Source organism: Mobula hypostoma, chromosome 3 (genome assembly GCF_963921235.1).
Source record: "Mobula hypostoma chromosome 3, sMobHyp1.1, whole genome shotgun sequence".
Lineage (NCBI taxonomy): Eukaryota > Metazoa > Chordata > Chondrichthyes > Myliobatiformes > Myliobatidae > Mobula > Mobula hypostoma.
The window spans coordinates 17789292-17802753 of NC_086099.1; the positions used below are offsets into that span (position 1 = coordinate 17789292).

General features: G+C 39.3%; 1 protein-coding gene across 2 annotated transcripts in view; it reads right to left on the reverse strand.

Moving 5' to 3' along the window:
• Positions 1 to 8358, reverse strand: part of LOC134343356 (complement C1q tumor necrosis factor-related protein 3-like) — a 52132-nt gene extending 43774 nt beyond the window's left edge. Inside the window, exons 1-2 of one of the 2 annotated variants that reach the window (XM_063042056.1) lie at positions 8172 to 8358; positions 2773 to 2887 (exon numbers count right to left, since the gene is read on the reverse strand). In XM_063042056.1, the coding sequence (XP_062898126.1) occupies positions 2773 to 2887; positions 8172 to 8255 (199 nt within the window). In that variant the 5' untranslated portion in view covers positions 8256 to 8358. Of the gene's footprint in view, positions 1 to 2772; positions 2888 to 7955 lie in introns of both variants that reach the window. The other variant, XM_063042055.1, reaches the window with a different exon arrangement.
• Positions 8359 to 13462: the final 5104 nt, after the last annotated feature.

The window sequence follows — 13462 nt, forward strand, 5'->3', positions numbered from 1 at the left end:
GGTCAGATTACCAGTAATAACAGTTGTCAAATACTTCCAACTTGTATACGTTAAGATAAAAGTTAATTCAAGCAGGATAAATTAGTGCTAATTAAAGTAGAAATTCAATTCATGGATGGTGTTGCTGACAGGACAAGTGTTTTATGTCCATCCGTGGTTGAGCAAATCTTCTTTCTACATCTACCCGGTCATTTCAGAAGGCATTTACTAAGCCACTTAGCCATTTCATAAGGCAGTTAAAAGTCAGCTACATTTGGTAAGGAAGTGTTAATACAGACAATTCAGAGTGGGTAAGAGTGGAAGTTTACATTCTGGAAGAACTTTCATAATCCTACAGGATTTTACATTGTATTTGACAGCTTTGTGGTTACTTTTACCTGTACTAGCTTTTCCTCCCAATTTTGTAAACTAAGTTCAGATCCTCAATTTACCATTGCAAGCTTTGCAAGATTCAATTTCATGCTATGTCTAGACTATTAGCCTAGGTCTATGGATTATCTGTCTAGTCATGTAAGTACTAAAATGCAAAAGGTTCAGTCTACTTTTTTAACAAATGTCAGAAGTTGTGCATGTTTTCAATAATGTTTGCATTCTGTAAATACATGGTACCTGTTATTATTTTTTAAAATATCTGATTAATTTCAATGCCACTGCGCAGTTTCTTTAAATTGGACAGAAAGACGATAGGCGTGAATATTACCTTGAAAATATTTGTTAAAACAAATTGCATATATCAGACTCTCCATCTTGTCTAAAGAAAGAAATAAAGTATAATTCTTACTTCACATTGACCTACCTACAAGCTAACAAATGCAATCAAATTCTCTCAGTCAAATACTCAGCTGACACTGTGTAACTTTATTTCCTTTTAAAATTTTTATTCACTTTTAGGTTGTGGGTATTGCTGGCAAGGCCGGTATGTGTTGTCCTTCCTTGAATGCTTGTAAGATTATGAGGCTGCTCCATCTTGTTCAACCACTACAAGCATTCTTGTAGTAGTTGAACGTTCAGTTTGAATGGTGACTGCCAATAGGGGTGTTTAAGAACCTGGAGCAAATACGATGGAGCTGTTCAAGAAGCTTTTGGATAGACATATGAATATGCAGGATCTCAAAGTCAAAGTAGATTTATCAAAGTCAAAGTAAGCTTATTGTCGAAGTATCTATACATCACCATACAATACCTTGAGATCCATTTTCTTGTAGGCATTTACAGGGAATTAAAGAAATACAATAAAATTTATGAAAACTATATACTAAGAAAGACTGACAAAGAAAGCAAAGTGAAAAAGAAGACAAATTGTGCCATAAATAAAAATAAATAAGCAAATAAATAGATAGATAAATAAATAGATCGATCGACAGATAAGTAGTGAGAACATGTCTTGTAGAGTCCTCGAAAACAAGTCTGTACATTGTGGAATCAGTTCAGACTTGAGGTGAATTAAGTTATGCATGCCAGCTCAGGCTGTAAGGTAATAACTGTCCCCGAACTTGGTGGTGAGCATACTAAGGCTCCTGTACCTCCTGCTCAAAGATAGTAGGAATAAAACATAGAAACTTAGAAACATAGAAATCTACAGCACATTACAGGCTCTTCGGCCCACAATGTTGTGCCGACCCTGTAAGAGAATCTGCCTGGGATTTCCCTTCCGCATAGCCCTCTATTTTTTGAACCACCTTTTTTTCTAAACTCCATGTGCCTTCTAAGCTGGATGATGAGGGTCCATGGTAGTGGATGCTGCTTTCTCGTTGCTTGTAAATTTGCTCAGTGTTGCCTGTGATAGGTTGGGGTTTGTCCACCCCTTTCAGTAGAATTTTCCACTTTTGGACATTAGTGTTGCTATACCAGGCCATGATGCAACCAGTCAGGACACTTTGCACTGTGCACCTATAGAAGTCTGTGAAAGTTTTAGATGATGTGCAGAATCTATGCAGACTTATAAAAAAGTAGAGGCTTTGCCATGCCTTCTTTCTGATGATACTTACATGCTTGTCCAAAGACATATCCTCTGATATGGTAATGCCAAGTAATTCAAAGTTACTTATGTCTCCCTCTGGATATGGAAGGATATGGACATTGTGTGGGCAAGAGGGATTAGTTTAGTTAGGAATCTGAGGACATTAAATAAGTCTATAGCTGAAGGGACTGTTCCTGTGATGGTCTGCTCAAATCAAATCAAATCAAGTTTAATTATCATTCAACCATACATGGATACAGCCAAACAAAACAGCATTTTTCTGGGGCCAAGGTGCAAAACATACTCAGTACATTCAAAATATGTATGTAGTCCAAGAGCCTGAGTGACATGACCAACAAATTGATGGGGCAGTTCCCAGCAATCCAGCCTGTCATTCGACCAATAGAGCACTGGAGGGCAGCACTGATGGGACCAGTCAGCCCCCAACTGAGCACAGATGCCACGATACATCGCTTCCGGCGTCTCCTCGCCCGGACTGCAGCAGCAGGCAAGCTCGCAGCTTGAGGCCTAGTCCTCACCCCAACTGAGGCTACACAGCTCTCACAGCATCTGTCTCACCACCAGACAAGGGAAACAGGCCTGCAGCATCTTACATTATCTAACATTACACTACCAACTCCATGCCTCAATATTCTATGTTATAAAGAATAATCACTTGGTTTAAAACTCCAGGTCAAGTGTCTCCAGGAAGATGATGCCCAACTCACACTCCCAAGAATAATTAACTTCAAAAGAAAAGCAAGTCAAAGAAATGGAAGTAACTACTGAATAAGGTGGAGCGAAGAACTCACCTGGAATTCCAGACTGACCAGGGGGACCAGGCCAACCCCGAGGACCAGGCTCTCCTCGGTAACAGCAATGGCTACATTCTAAATGAGAAGGCCTATCCACAACCTCATGTTGTTCCTCAAAAAGAGAAAATTCATTTTTAATTTGCAAGTTTACTTCAGCAACAGCTTAAATTAATGGTACAAGCATCACACTAGACAACTGATCTTATTTTAGGATAACAAGTTTCTGTATTATGATTTGTTTTATTGTGTTTCTCGAGGAAGTGCATTATATCTCTTGGTGATTGATCATGCTGGTGAGTTGCATCAACACTATGTTATACTGACAAAGACCAAGTCTAGAATTAGATGAAGTGTTTGATAATTCTGGGTCAGTACTTGCTGGAGTTCAGAAGAATGAGAGGAGTTCGCATTGAAACCCATCGAATATTGAAATATAGAATAGAGTGGATGTGGAGAGGATGTTTCTTATAGTGACCTAGGACCAGAGGGCACAGCCTCAGAACAGTAGGTTGCCTGTTAGAATAGAGATAAGGAGGAATCTCTTTCGCCAGAAGGTGGTGAATCTGTGGAATTCATTACCACAAATAACTGTGGAGGTCAAGTCATTTAAAGCAAAGGTAGATAAGCCCTTGATTAGTAAGGGTGTTATAGGTTATGGGGAGAAGGCAGGAAGGAGAATGGGGTTGAGAGGGGAAATAAATCAGCCATGATAGAATGGTGGAGAAAACTCAGTGGACGGAATGGTCTACTTCTGCTTCTATGTCATATGGTCTTATGACACAATTCAAAATGCAGGGTGTTCTGTGAAGATAGAGTTAAAGTGAATTCTTTTCTCTCAGAAGACTCTTGGAACAATTCATCAGAGGGCAGTGGAAGCAGAGTTTTTCAATATTTTAAGGAAAAGTTGATAAATTGTTAAGAAGTGAAGGGGAGAAAGATTACTGGCAGGAATGAAGAGTTGATATTACTAGCATTCTATGGTTTTATTAAATGCTGGAACAGGGCTGAGGGGCTGAGTAGCCTCCTCCTAATTTGTATCAACTCTCAGCAGCCACTGTATTAGATGCACCTGTACAACTGCTCGTTAGTGCAAGTAGCTAATCGGCCAATCATGTGGCAGCCACTCATTGCATACAAGCATGCAGACATTGGCAGATGGTTATGATATTGTTCAGACTAAACATCAGAATGGGGAAGAAATGTGATCTAACTGGCTTTGACCGTGAAATGATTGTTGATCCCGGATGGGGTGGTTTAATTATCTCAAAAACTGCTGATCTCCTGGGATTTTCACACCCAATAGTCTCTAGAGTTTGCAGAGAATGGTATGAAAGACAAAAAGAAAACATCCAGTGAGATGCATTTCTGTGGGCCAAAATGTCTCAGTATTCAGAGATGTCAGAAGGGAATGGCCAGACTTGGTCAAGCAGGCAGGAAGGTGACAGTAACTCAAATAACCACACCTTACAACAACGGCGTGCAAAAGAGCATCTCTGAACGCACAACTTGTCAAAGCTTGAAGGGGACGGACTACAGCAGCAGAAGTGTGTGGGGTATTTTCTTTGCTCCTCTTAGAACAGTGTGCAGTTCCAGTGATAACAGAAAGGAGCAAATGCTTAGTCCCAGCTATGACAAATGTATGACATGACAAGCAATGATGACTTGTTTTTTCCCTCACCCTGCCAAGGCATGAAATATATTTAATTCACTGAAATTCTGTCAGTATTCTGCCATAAAAAGCTGAGTGCAGAAGCTGCCAGATTTATTTATTAAATTAAGCTGACTAAATGGCTGGGAGAATGCAGATTTAAACCTGAGCTATGTTCATGTACTTGACTGTTCAATGTTAAAAAATATTGTAATTGATATTTGCTCCAGTTATGGATGACAGCATCGAGCCACAGCTGCTGTGACATTATGAGTAAAATAAAGTGGAAAAGTTGACTATAAACTGAGTGTATGTCGGTGTGTTAATGCACATTGCCAGAATTTGCTGCAAAAACAGTGTAGGAGCAATATTTGCTTGTGTGAATGTATAAGTTGGCCAGCAACTTGTGACAAGTAAAAGGATACTGCCCTGCTATTGGCTTGCTGCTTGTGTTATATTAATGCCAACTTGCCTTTATGCCTTCCCAGGAATTTCAAAGGTCATTGACCTCAACATTGACTCAATTTCTCTCAGGTGCTCTCTGATCTAAGCATTTCAAACATTTGCTGACTTCATTTGTTTTAGCACTTTACTACGTTTACACCTTCAGTTTGCCACAAAAACAGTTAACACCTGTAGATAATTCTGTAAGTGCCCTTTCAAAGTCAATGTTCATTTAACCACAGAGCCTCAGAATGTGAACAGTTCAAAGTGTGAATTTTCATTCTGCTGTGAATGAAATTAAAAAATCATAAATCTGACTCAGAATCAAGGTTTAATATCACCGAATATGTCATGAAATTTGTTGTTATGTGGCAGCAGTACATTGCAATACACAATAATAAAAATTGTAAATTACCATAAGAAGAATATATGTAGGTATATATTTTCAAATACTAAATTAAGTTAGTGCAGAAAGAGAGAAAAAAAAGTAGCAAGATAGTGTTCACGTGTCCAATATCCATTCAGAAAACTGATGGCAAAGGGGAAGAAGCTGTTCCTAAATTGGTGAATGTGCACCTTCAGGTTCCTGTAGCTCCTTACCTGTTAGTAGCAATGAGAAGAGGGCATAGTCATAGTCATAGCCATAATCATACTTTATTGATCCCGGGGGAAATTGGTTTTCATCACAGTTGCACCATAAATAATAAATAGTAATAGAACCATAAATAGTTAAATAGTAATATGTAAATTATGCCAGTAAATTATGGAATAAGTCCAGGACCAGACTATTGGCTCAGGGTGTCTGACCCTCCAAGGGAGGAGTTGTAAAGTTTGATGGCCACAGGCAGGAATGACTTCCTATGTGCTGCATCTCGGTGGAATGAGTCTCTGGCTGAATGTACTCCTGTGCCCACCCAGTACATTAGGTAGTGGATGGGAGACATTGACCAAGATGGCATGCAACTTAGACAGCATCCTCTTTTCAGACACCACCGTGAGAGAGTCCTCGGTGAAGAGGGTTCTTAATGATGAACGTCACTATTTTGTCAGGGGTTGTGCCTTGGAGATGTCCTTGATTTAATCTTTTTTTTTCATTCTTTGTCTGGGTCTTAATCCAAACTTGTTTTCCCGCTGTTTCCCTTTCTGTACATTGTTTGACATTTAATTCCCATCAGGGAGGAGGCTGCGTAACATCTACACCAGGACCACCAGGCCTAAAAGCAGTTACTTTCCCCAAGCAAGGTTTATGGACCACTACTCAGACGAACAGGGCATAGAGGGATATGGAATTAATGTAGGGCAGTGGGATCAGTGGACTGGACATGCAGAGGATGTCCCAATAGTGGCAGAGTTTAGAAGCAGAAGGCATAGCCTCATGGTGGAAGGACATCTCTTTAGAACAGAGATGAAAAAGAATTTCTTTAGCCAGAGAGTGGTGAATCTGTGGACTTCATTGCCAAGTACAGTGGTGGAGGCCAAGTCATTGGGTATATTTAAACCAAAGGTTAATAGGTTCTTGATTAGTAAAGGTGTCAAAGGTTATGGGGAGAAAGCAGGAGAATAGGGTTGAAAGGGATAATGCATAGATTAGCCATGATCAAATGACAGAGGAGACTCGATGTGCCAAATGACCTAATTCTGCTCCTATGTCTTATGGCTTTATGGTCTTATAGGTAAGTGTGATAGTCAACAACTATGTGATGGGCCAAGTGGCCCAATTCAATGGTGTAAAACTCTATGACTCTATCAATATATCTGTCAGTGTAAGAGACATCTGACAAATCAATTGAATGCATTAAGGGTTCACAATTACATTAGTTTCTCTTCATTGTCATCTCACATCGGATAAACTTATGACAGATATTTAAACCAATTTTTATTTACAAATAAGAAGACAACATCAGTGACGCCATATTTAATGTTATCTTCGTTGCATTTAGGGAGTAATTAAAATTCTGCAATCATTGTGACGATAATACTCATAGGAAAAATATTACCTTGATTAAATGATATAGCCAATTGAATTACACTCCTTTAGTGGGAATTATATTGACTTCAAGAGGATAAGTGTCAAAGAATACGAAGCAACATCAAAATGTTACATTGTAACATGAAATAGAAATAGCTCCAATACATTTAAAAGCAGCAGAATGGCCTTTCTCAGAATTGTTTGACCTTCTTGGGCAAAGTAGCATATTGATTCAATTCAATATTTTATATGTAGGTTCATGCTGAAGACTAGGATTGGAATAATATTTTATTTAATGAAGTGCTATTATATTTTACTAAGACAAGATCATGTTGGCCAATGGTAATATATCTGTGTAATTTGTCAGCTATACAATTTGCATATTTTACATCTTAACAATTAAACAGTGTTTGCAGGAATCACCGCTCAACAGAGACCCTTGTGCGCTAAATCATTGCATTATTATCTTTTAAAAATGCGGTTAAAACAACTTAAATAAGAAAAAATATTAGACAGCAACATAGCTGAACCCTTTAAGAACTGGTATAGCAGCGTTTGATACCTGTACCATTTTTTGAAGTATTCATTGTCTGATTATAGTTTGATTTGATTAAACAAATATTACACTTCATCATATAAACTGTTTCAAACTGAAGATGGGAATAGATAATTAATTTTAATTCAAACATTTAGCAAAATTTCAGAAATTGACCTCATGAGCAAGCATAACATATTTAACAGAGTAGTTAGGAGTAAAAATATCTTTAATATTTCACTGCCCCAAATAGGAAAAGTATGCACTCAAATTGTACTACTATAAAGAATTAATTAAAGTTTAAATGACTATTCAATCTAATCAGTATTTTATTTCATTAATTATTTTATTTGACTTTATAAGCAATCTAGCAAGCAGCCATAAAGCAAGTAATATACAAAGATAATGCTTTTTTTCTGAGCAAAAGTCTTTGTGGAAATTCAGGATACAGGAAAGGCAAGTGTTAACAAAATTTCGACTAACATTTGTTATCCTAAAATTCAATGCATTTCAGTTTAAGCAAGGCAAAATCAAATGGCCTCAGGCTTGCAACTATCTTTGCACATAAAATTATATCTGAGTACCTGGATGCTAACAGAAGTTGGCTGTTCTATCACCTTAGTTTGAATTTTTTTTCTTTTCGGCTTTTTTTGTTTTTTTTCTGTCTTGGCAGCTGCTGATGGTCTGGAATCTACCCGATTTGGGTGGTTCTTAGCTTCGGTCTGTTGGCTCTTTAAATACCTGGAAGTGTCATTGTTCTCAACTACTTTTGTCAAGTTTGCAATAACGTTCACGCTCACCTCCGAGTATTCTTCTTGGCATAGGCAAAATGGAAGGAAGAGGAAAAAGAGCAGGGACCAGCATTCAAAAGACTTCAGTGGCATATTCTATAGGTTGGAACCAGCAGCAAGGTGCCAGTTCTATCCTCCAGACAAATACAATCCCTATGAGTTCCGCACCAGGCACACAGCTTTATACTCCTGTCAGCCCCTGGTACAGGAAGCTGAGACTGGCCAGTGATATAATCTCTCAGCTGTGATCAGTAAAAAGTATGTAGAAAAATGGTTCACATTACTCAAATGAAGTGTGACTTCTTCATTAGTATAACAGATTCAAACAAGGAGGTAAACTTTCATGGATTATGTCAATCCATAATTGATAGCTCCCTTGTGTCACTTCTTCGGTGTTAGTTTTTCATATAACTCTTGGAATAAGTCTGTTTCTGTTCAAGTATGAAAAATTCTGTCAAGAGTAAGAAGTTGTGACTAATGTGGAACTTTCCTAAATGGAAGCATGTGGTAATCATATCAGGCAATTCCCAAAGTGGGAAATGCATGGTTGACTTTTTAGCAGCTATTAAATGTACAGGAAATTTATCAACCAAATTACGTATTTCAAAGGTAAATGATGAAATTTGCAATAACCTATAATATTCAATCCTCTAATTGATTGTTAGAAATCTTGACTTTTCTGAAAAGGCTTTGCATTAAAATGGCTTGTATAATGGAGAGAAGAAATATTCAATTCCTGTTTTCACTTCATTTCATATAATTAATGACATTGAACTGGTGTGGAATTCAGAGACCTTTGCCAGTCAGTGACTCATTACAAAACCAGACATTATGTTATATATAGAAAAAGACAGAACATTTTTAGTCAATGAGAACTAAATTGCAATTTGAATTCCTTGCACCTATAAAGTTTAATTTTGGAAATGTTTGGGAGCTATATTAGGATATGTCTGCTCCTCAATAACGATTGAGATTTGCGTTCAGGTGCAGACACTTATACAACTTCACAGGAAAAGGAAGAGAATATTTCTACCGGCTCGTAAGGTGACAATGACTCTGGAATTTTGAATCCAGATCCTGTCAGATAAGAACTGAAAACATTTTCATTGTCTCTTTCCGCCCACTTTTGTGCAAGTGGCCTCATTTTTATTTACTAGAGTCAAAGTTCAAAGTATATTTATTATCACATACATATATATAGCTAGGGGGCCTAAGATTTATGCAACTTACTGTATTTGTCAAAGTGAAGAGGAGAGTAAGTTTGTTAATCTGGTGGGAGCAAAAGCTATTGGGACTGGTGCAAGTGGAAAGCAGTGGGAGGGGTGTGGGACAGGTGGCGGAGAAGAAGTGCCAGGGCAGGGGGTTGGCACAGGTGCAGACACACCCAGTCCTGAGACACCAGACAAGGTTATTTAGTTCCAAACAATTGGTTTATTGATCATTACCGAATGGTTCTCTGGTGCTTCCCGCTTTTTCCCTTCTCCCTTCCCCTTTTCCCAGGTATGATTCACCTTCCCACTCTCAGTCCACAGTAGAGACCCATATTAGAATCAGGTTTATCATCACTCACATCTGTCATGAAAAGTACAGAAGTTCAATGCCACATATAAAATTACCACAGTACTGTGCAAAAGTCTTACACTCTCTAGCTATATATATGTGACTTAGAGTTTTACACAGTTCTGTATATTGTGTCTGTGCACAGCTACATGTCAATTAAATAAAGGCATGAACATCGACTTCTCTAACAGCCTCCAACCTGATGGCATGAACATCGACTTCTCTAACTTCCGCTAAGGCCCCACCTCCCCCTCGTACCCCATCTGTTACTTATTTTTATGCACACATTCTTTCTCTCACTCTCCTTTTTCTCCCTCTGTCCCTCTGAATATACCTCTTGCCCATCCTCTGGGTTCCCCCCCCTTTGTCTTTCTTCCCGGACCTCCTGTCCCATGATCCTCTCGTATCCCCTTTTGCCTATCACCTGTCCAGCTCTTGGCTCTATCCCTCCCCCTCCTGCCTTCTCCTATCATTTTGGATCTCCCCCTCCCCCTCCAACTTTCAAATCCCTTACTCACTCTTCCTTCAGTTAGTCCTGACGAAGGGTCTCGGCCTGAAACGTCGACTGCACCTCTTCCTACAGATGCTGCCTGGCCTGCTGCTTTCACCAGCAACTTTGATGTGTGATGCACACGAGAGATGGCTTTAACTAGTATAATTATATTTCCGTGAGAGAGAGAACAATGCACATGTGTATACAATAGTGTATGTGCAGACAACAGATCAATATGTAGTGCTGGGGGTGGGGGTGGAATCATTGTTGTAAAAGAAATAGATCCATACATTACATTCCTCCCCCTTTAGACTAATGCAACATAAACTGTATATGCACAAAGCATTCAACTTCCCTTTCATAAACCCATATTCCAAATAAACATGCTTTCACAATAACAGTCCATAACTAACATCACAGCTCTAAAAGTTCAGTCTGTTGGGTGGAGCTCTGTTTCTTTCTGGAGCTGTGGAGTGGCACCAGGTTTGGTGAGTGTCTTGTCTAAGACAACATTTTTGGTTTCTGGTGGCCTGTTGCCATCAGTAACATCATCATTGGGAGGTAAGTCCAGTAACTGTAAAGTGTCTTGTTGGATGGAGTCAACTCGAGTATGCTCTTCAGTTGAGCATCCAGTATCTCGTCCACGTAATGTTTCCATGTCTGATCTCCAACATCCACTGTGTACATCAGTGGTCCAGTTCTTGTAGCCATCCTACCAGCTGTCCACTTGTCTTCTCAGTAATCACACACAAGGATTTCCAGTCCCAGCTCGAAGCTCCCTGCTGCTTCACTTGGCAACTGGCTGAACTGTTTATTCTACACTTCCCACCATAGATCTGGTGTCAGGATGTCTATCTATGGCCCTTTGATTCTGCTCCACCATTCCATCACGGCTGATCCAGTTTCCCTCTCAGCCACAATCTCTTGCCTTCTCACCGTATCCCTTCTTGCCCTGACCAATGAAGAATCTATCAACCACTGCCTTAATTATACATGAAGACTTGGCCTCCACAGCTGTCTGTGGCAAATAATTCCACACATGCACCACTCTCTAGCTAAAGAAATTCCTCCTCATCTCCATTCTGAGGCTGTGTCCTTTGGTCTTAGACTCTCCTATCAAAGGAATCATCCTTTCCACATCCACTCTAACAAGGCCTTTCACCATTTGATAGATATAAGACATTGGTGAGGCCCAATTTGGAGTACTGTGTGCAATTTTGGTCACCTACCTGCAGGAAAGGTGTAAATAAGGATGAAGGAGTGCAGAAAAAATTTACAATGATATTGCCCGGTCAGAAGGACCTGAATTTTATGGAAAGATTAAACAGGTTATTTAATCTTTATATATACTCTAACTTTATTCCCTGGAATGTAGAAGATTGAGAGCAGAATTGATAGGCTATACAAAATTATGAGGGGTATAGATCAGGTAAATGCAAGCAGGCTTTTTCCACTGAGTTTGGGTGGGACTACAACTAGAGGTCATGGTTTAAGGGTGAAAGGTGAGAAGTTTAAGGAGAACATGAGGGGAAACTTCTTCACTCAGAGGGTCATGAGAATGAGGGGTGAGCTACCAGTGCAAGTGGTGCATGTGAGTTCGATTTCAATGCTTAAGAGAAGTTTGGAGAGGTACATGGATGGAGGGCTGTGGTCTTGGTGCAGGTCAATAGGAGCAGACAGTTTAAATGGTTCAGGTGGGACTACTGTATATGGGCTGAAGGGCCTGTTTCTGTGCTGTACTTTTCTATGAATCTGTGACTCTAATACTAAATAATTAACACTGGTAGCTGACTCCAGTCCTGGTGTGGTTCTTAATGCATAGTGTGAAATAAATTCTTACTAGGCATGTCAATATGGAATAGATGAACTTTAAAACTGTCATTTTGTAAGATGTTTCTCATAAGGGTATGATTTGTTACCTCTTCTTCCTTTTTGTCATTTCATCAATGCTTTTCACAACAAATTGTCTGATGAAAAGGCACTCCCTTTTTAAAAACATGTTTTCTAAACTGCTCCAATAAAAGCTACATAATGTTATCCTTTGTGTTTAAAATTCATCTTTTCATGCAGAAGTAAGTGCTTGCAAAGCAACTTGCAAACAATCATGAAGTGAAGCTCCTAGTTTTTCTTGTGTCAATCAAAAAAACATAGAAAATACACTTAGTGGCCACTTTATTGGATGCCACTAAGTGTGTGTTCGTGGTCTTCTGCTGCTGTAGTCCATCCACTTCAAGGTTCAACAAGATGTGTGTTCAGAGATACACTTCTGCATGTCACTGTTGTAAGGTGCGATTATTTGAGTTACTATCACCTTCCTGTCAGTTTGAACCAACTATTCTTCCTCTGGCCTCTCTCATTACCAAGGCATGTTTGCCCACAGAACTGCTGCTCACAAGATTTTTATTTGCTTTTCGCACCACTCTCTGAATATTCTGGAGACTGTAGTGCATGAAAATCCCAAGAGATCAGCAATTTTTGAGATACTCAAACCACCCCATCTGGCACCAACAATCAAAGTCATTTCAATCACATTTCTTCCCCATTCTGATGTTTGGTCTGAGCAATAACTGAACCTCTTGACTATGTCTACATGCTTTTATGCATTAAGTTGCTGCCACATGTTTGTCTAATTAGATATTTGCATTAACGAGCAGGTGTGAGTTCTATTTCAATATTGAAGAGAAGTTTGAATAGGTACATGGATGGTAGGGGTATGGAGGGCTTTGGTCCTGATACAGGGTTGATGGGAGTACGCAATTTAAGTAGCTTAGCACACACTGGATGGGCCAAGGGGCCTGTTTCTGTGCTGTACTCTTCTAAGACTCTATGCCCCTAACTGGTTCCAGTTACTTATTACCTTAGCAATTCCATTTCCCAATGATGCCCCAATTTAAGAAAACATTTGTCGCTAAGTCTTTGAGGTGTCTGTCAAGATACTCACTGTACCTGACAAGCTGACTACTAGCATTTATTGATCACTTGTTATTTTCTGAAAAGATGCAAACGAGAGCCAAAGGGTTTGTCATCATTTTGATAACACCGAGTGGTGTAACAACCATTCCATCGAATTCTCACTGAACAGGACACCCCAAAATTTGTGACCCTCTTTCCTATTTTAAATGGTGACACATATTTTCTCAATCTATTTTGGTGCCTTCGCTTCGGCGCAGAGCTGGATTTGCAGCTGAAGTTTGTGACCATTGACACAGTGCTGAACTGAGTCACCCAGTGGCTGTGACTGAGGCCA